Source organism: Myzus persicae, unplaced genomic scaffold (genome assembly GCF_001856785.1).
Source record: "Myzus persicae strain clone G006 unplaced genomic scaffold, MPER_G0061.0, whole genome shotgun sequence".
Lineage (NCBI taxonomy): Eukaryota > Metazoa > Arthropoda > Insecta > Hemiptera > Aphididae > Myzus > Myzus persicae.
The window spans coordinates 317,180-323,949 of NW_019100958.1; the positions used below are offsets into that span (position 1 = coordinate 317,180).

The 6,770-nt window shown below is 25.8% G+C and overlaps 1 protein-coding gene across 3 annotated transcripts; it reads right to left on the reverse strand.

Annotated features, from left to right (window-relative positions):
• Window positions 1-573: 573 nt before the first annotated feature.
• Window positions 574-6,499, reverse strand: LOC111027040 (AP-1 complex subunit sigma-2). 3 transcript variants are annotated; one of them, XM_022305248.1, is made up of 5 exons: window positions 6,062-6,474; window positions 5,027-5,205; window positions 4,863-4,971; window positions 4,652-4,789; window positions 574-870 (listed from the first exon to the last, which is right to left on the reverse strand). In XM_022305248.1, exons 1-5 carry the CDS (start codon window positions 6,062-6,064, stop codon window positions 826-828), a joined length of 474 nt encoding a protein of 157 aa, XP_022160940.1. In that variant the 5' UTR covers window positions 6,065-6,474; the 3' UTR covers window positions 574-825. The 3 variants fall into 3 exon arrangements, with proteins under 3 accessions (XP_022160940.1, XP_022160942.1, XP_022160941.1); XM_022305250.1 differs by lacking the exon at window positions 6,062-6,474 and adding an exon at window positions 5,410-5,651; XM_022305249.1 differs by lacking the exon at window positions 574-870 and adding an exon at window positions 1,279-1,723 and having other exon boundaries at window positions 6,062-6,499.
• Window positions 6,500-6,770: the final 271 nt, after the last annotated feature.

The following is a 6,770-nucleotide window of genomic DNA, read 5'->3' on the forward strand; positions in this document are numbered from 1 at the left end:
TTTTATTTTAATGTTACCTACCAACATAATAAATAATAATATAATCACCATGTATTCAGGTACTGAGGTACCTTAGTCCCTACTCCCTACTCCATATTAACTATATTAATATAGATGTGAGTCATGTCGACCATCCGCTATAATATAATATAATATAATAATTATTAATTATATATTATTATTAAACATTTATACCTACTGTACATTATTTTTACGATACCTACTTATGATATTGTGCATTTTTAGATGAATAAACGTTTAAATTATATAATGAATGAATAAATTCCAGTTTACGAAATATATCGGGGTGAACAGTTCATGACATTATTCTATAACTACTGTATCCGACAAACAACTGTACACAATCGTAAATCAACGTCAAGCTGCACGACGCCGTTTTAATGTGGACCATATTTTTAACGGTACTCTTCGCCGAAACGTTGTAACAAACACATTTGTCGTGTGGTTTCTCTACACACATGCATATTATACAGTGACCACAGTGAACTATCGCTTGGCACACGTTCGGACCGAATGTTATTTTTAGACGAATACTAGTGTAATATAGGAGCATAAAACGAAAAAAAAGTTTATTTTTTATTTTTATTGCCTATGGACAAAAAATAAATTGTAATAAAATTGGACGGACATGTAGCACTGTCACCTATAGTTGTATACATACATTACAATAAACATATTATAATAAAAAGTGATAATAATAATTAGGTGTAAGTATAATAAATTGTGTCTAATACTTTTCTTTTTTGTTATAGTTATTTATCAATTAGTTTGGAATGTCTATGGAATGTGTCCAATTGATATTTGTTAACCGAGGCCATGGTCTTCAAAAAAGGTTTGAGGTGTTTCTTCCTGAAAAATAAAGGAACAAATAATTATAAAAAGTAACGCATAAAATGTGAAGTTAGATAAAACAGGGTGCAAAAATAAATACGTAGAAAAGGATTTTCTAAACAAAACAATTAGTAAATAACTGAAGAGGTAATGGATAGGGCAATAGTTTTAATATATTATAAACACTGTGTGCTCTTAAAAACATACCGTAGCACCAAAATGTTTGCTGACATTTCTTGTAACACCATATTTATTGTATTAACATAAATTTAAATAACTATATTTAAATAAGAACAGAACTGTTAAAAAAAAACTAATTAACCCTCAAACCTTTCAACAAACACAACATCCATGTCATGATCGAACACACTTGTTGGTAAAAAAATAACTATTATCACTTAAAACCGAGTCAGTAAAAAGCGCATACAGCTTAAGCATGAAAATTTTATTTTTATTTTTTCAACATCATGTTAGTTAGTACATTAATAGAAGTTTATCTTATGAGAAAACGCAACAATATAAAAAAAATGTATTAGAATTAAAAAAAAAACTAATTAATAGAATACACGAATGTTTACAGATAATAAAGATGGGTTTTTCTTTTTAATATCATGTTAGGACGTCAATGATAGAAACCTGATATTTTGATAAGTTATTTATTAATAACATTGCATTCAGCAACAGCACTTTACATCAAAATCCAAGACTAACATTTTATGAAAGACACATTGTTTGAATTTATATAAATATATATGTAAAAAAAAAACATTACAATTATAATTGCAAGTAATACAATTATATGAAATATTAATTATATTGGATGCTCTCATAACAGGCCGATCTCTTTCAGAGCGCCTTCGACTGCCTCCTCCTACACACAAACACATTAATATTAATATCCCAAAATTGAAAAATTGAAAAATTGAAATTGAAAAGCATCTAATAACTGGAAGTCATGCAGGTATATATTATTTATGACAGAAATCAAGTAAGGTAATATGGATAGCTATTAAATTTTTTTTCAAAATTAAAGCTACAAAAATAAAATAATATAAGTTTACTATTTATTTATTCATATTAATCAATCAATCATAAAAAACAAAACAAAACAAACCCAATTGTACTACTAATAAACCCAAGGAATTCAAACAATGTTGGCTACTAAAATATACTTAAAATACTAAATACATGAACCCCGTTGTACTTAAATAATATATATATATATATTTTGATTAAATTATTTTTGAGGCTAAAGTGTAAATATATAAACACAAAAGAAAAACAGTTTAAATTATTAATTTTTAACATCATTTTTTAAAAATATAATATAATTGGTAAAAATGAACTTTAATTTTAAAATTATATAATTTTAAAATGTATGTAGAATAATATATAATAACCAAAAATAAAATGTGGCGTTAATCATATAATAGTAATACTAATAATAATTTTGTTTTTAATGAAAATTTATTAAGTTATATTTTATGTAAAACATTTTTATATTTAATTTAATAAAAAAAAAAAAAAAATAATAATAATAAACAATATCACAAAATATAAAGATTGGTTATCATTAACATAAAATGTGATGCTGAATAACATAAATATTAACTTATTTTGGTTTTCTTAATTACTAATACAACAGTTTTGAATTTTAAAAATGAATGTCAGAATAATTTTATATTAAAATTGCATTTCCTTCATATAAATAATATGAATATTGTAATGAACAATGATAGAACATGTTAGTATGATAATATTAACGATTAATATTTAAATATTGGACTAGATAGTTGTTACAATGAATTTTAGACAAGACATGCAACATTTGAATTAACTATAATTTTCTTTGGTTATAGGTACTTAGCAATTTAACTCTGTGATGTTAACTAAATGATGAAATTAATTATAGTAAAAGTATTTTTAATAAGAATATTACACATTTTTTTTTTTTACATTGTATGTAAATTATAATAATATAATTTTGAAAAAAAAAGTTAAATATGCTTACACTTAATTTCATAAATAAATAGGTGATTTAAAAGGAAATTATAGAAATGCATAAACGAGTGTATAAACAACATAATTTGTTTAAGAAGAAACTACACACATTTGTTTTGTTCTGTTTGACACATGTATAACATTTTTAAGTAATGTAGGTACCACATTTCCAATACGGTTTTGAAATTTTTATTATTAGAGTATAGTTATCTATTATCAGACTTAAAAAAAAAAATGATACATGCATTTTTTGATGGTATTCTTTGATGTTTTAATATAAAGCAATTTTTAAGTTTTTAGAAATTTTTTATTTTTATCTACTAAACCCTTTTTTCAAAACAAAAATTTCGGGAAATACAGTCAAGATTGCATGGGTAATGATGTTGTCTTTAAGTTAAATAATAGGTAAACTTATTATTATGTATAAAAATAAATGTATTGAAAATGACAAACATACATTTAGAACATGAAAGTAGAATTCTCTTAATAATTGAGAATAAAAATTAAAAATTACAGTTGAATAGATAACAACATTTTAAATTCTTAAAAGTTGATAGAAAACTAGTTAAGGTTGTCTTTGAAAAATTATTTAATATTTGTTACCTTAAATCAAATTAATGGAATTTCCCTTTTAGTAAATTTAATGATAAAAAAAATATACTTATATTTTATATTTTTTTTCAATTTCTTTCTTTATAAATTATAATATGATTACAATACATAAAATATTTAAATTTCACATGTTAATATGTTTTATTTAAAATTGACTGTACGGTTTAGACTGTTTGATTAATTTAACTGTTCAATGTTTTTTATTATTGAAGTAACATTAAATAACACTTTTATATTATTTATATCCATGTAAACAGTGGAGTTAATTGTTAATGTATGTTAATTGTATGTTTAATATTATAAAAGCAGAAGAAATAGCATTAATATAATTGTAATAAATTAAAAAAATTAATTTTAAAACAATTAGTTTACACATAGATATTCTCAATGTTAAAGAGTTAAATTGCTAACCATGGGAGATAAACAATTGAATACATAAACAAGCAACAATTTTAGTATGTTAAAATAGTTGGCTAAAAATATAACTAAAATAACAGCATTGGGTTATAACAATAAAAAAAAATATAGGATTAATGAGTTTAATAATAATGGTAAGATAAAGGTTTCTACAGAATATTATAATAAAATAAAAAGTATTAATTATTAGCAGCATAATAAAGGCATTATGGAAGGCAAGTTCTTAGGACAAATAAATACATTTTACAATATAGGTATACTTAAAATAATGTTCAACATGTTGTACTCTACAGGTTAATACAAAAATATAGATTCAATTATCTAAATAATAAATTTGGCCAAACATATTTCGGTAATTAAATAAATTGTATGTAGTTTAAATATTATAGCATATTTAAATTTGACTATCATTTTAGTTGACTAGACAGAACTTTATAAATATATTTATATTCTTCATAAGTATGCATAAAATTCTTAAACACATCAGTGTTCTACATGAAAATTTAACCCATAAAAGTTATAGATAATATGATGAATTTTACAGTTAAATAACAAATTATGATGGAATAATAATAGTTTTTAAATAATATGAGCAAATTAGTTTTATAGTGAATTGGCAAGATGTATCATTATTGTTTATATTATAGTCCTATTTTGTACCAATGTTAAATAAAATATGTACTATTTTTTGTCAAATGACAAAATAGACTTAAATAATTGTAAGTAATGAAATAATTTAAAGTTCTAATGGAGTATTTCCATAACTAACCTCTTGCAAGAGATCCTGAGCTGAAATAGCCTTGAGTACATTTTTCTTACTAGTCTCCTGTATTTCCCCACCCAATAACAACTCATCCAGTATAAAATATGCCTTTTCGAAGTTGAATATTATATCCAGCTCACAGACCTACAACAAAGTATTTTAGTATTATTGACATTAGGAAAATATTAATAAAAATAAATAGTACTATGAAACTTACACTGCCAAAATACTTGTCCAATAATTCAACATAGCGGTGAATGATTTCTAAAGTGAGAAGTTCATTGTCATTCTGTTCAATAGCACAACAAAAATACAGACTTGCGTACCTGAAAATAAATTTTAGAATAAAATATTTTCAGTTTTTCTTTTTCAACAACGTACCTTTTATATACGATTTTTAATTCTTTCCATTCAAGAAAACTACACATTTTAGGCTTCCTGGCTAAAATTGTGGTTATAAGTTCTCTGGTTATTTTCTTTTTCACTTTGTCGGGATGAGCTACATACCATTTTTGAAGCCGAAGCTTGCCTTGACGACTGAATAGTAACATGAAATGCATCTAAACAATAACATTAAAACATGATAGAATTACATAGAAAATTATATACATAGAACCTCAGAAATAGGTAATACATATTATTTTGTAAATGCACTTCTAATTGTAAGAATTTAAAGTATTGGATGTGATAACTAACAAATGCTTTAAATAATAAAAAATTATCTTTTAATAAATTATATTTCTAACTAATAATAGTCAACACACCGAAAATATTTTCTTGTCTACACAAACACTAGCTACGATAACATTGTTTTCGGTTTATGTTACCGATTATAACAAAATATCGATTATTTCATAAGGCACGATTGAATAAAACCGATTAAATATAAAATACGGAAAAGCTCAGTATCTATAATATGTACACATTAGAAAAAACAAATCATAGGTCAATTAATGTTAATGGGACTTCAATATCTAAGGTCAGAATGTCAAATTGTATCAACTATTTCTCACAACTAACAGTAGATCACACACATAACACGTCATCTCCTCAATACAAACACATGACTAAATAAGTTTATTAAGTCATGTACAGACGGGAGAATACGATCGCAGCGGCCCAGCCCCAGCGGAACAGCAGCGCAAACGAACGCGTTCGAGTGACATTATTTTAATCACACTCATCCGAATTATTGGACCGAACGCGATGGTTGTATATGATTTCTCAGGGGAAAGGCATAGAACGTGATATTTTTAAACGCATTGGGTATTTGTTGGTTTATTTAATCGTATCTCAGTATTTTATGGTTGAACCGAGGCGTACGCCTTACAATAATAATAATAACAATCTATTATCCACATAGTACAACAATTTATGATTTGTATTTATAAAGGTACGTGTCGCACGTGTACTCACCATATTGTTCCTCGTTGGACGCTATTAATCATTATTCGTTAATCATCATGTTTTGGTGAACGCATAGTTACTAGTCAGTACAAATGCGATAGTGCAAATGCAAAACGCGTCTAATTGCGGCCTAGTTGACTATAATTATTGTCGTCTTGTCAGATATCATATCAATTAATGCCGATATCGTTATAATCGTGTAGTTCGACGCTCACGATTGTTGAAAATATAAAATTATGCTGTAATCTGTTAATCCAGAATACGCCTTTTCTGTAGAAACTGAAAATTTGATAAAACAGCAATCGCCGCTCTAGCCATTATATTATTATTATTATTTTTATTATCAATTACGACGTGACATCGGGATTCGAGGGACTACAACACTAGTACACTACTACTTAATAGTATTGTCTATGAGAACACCATTGCATTATAGAGAACAATTATAATAATTATTGGGGAGTATGTACACTACTCACAGATATAATATGAGTTTTTACTCATTATAATTTATTATCCATTTATACTGTAACACTGTCTACTACTGAGGGCTGCTTCACGACCCACCAGTCACCACTCACCACCCACTTGACGGTGATCACCGATCACTATGCAACAGGCACGGACCATGTATCATAGTAATTTCCATATGACCATATCCATCATCGTAATGTTATTACTACATTGTCGTGTAAATTATTAGACTGGAGTAGTGACC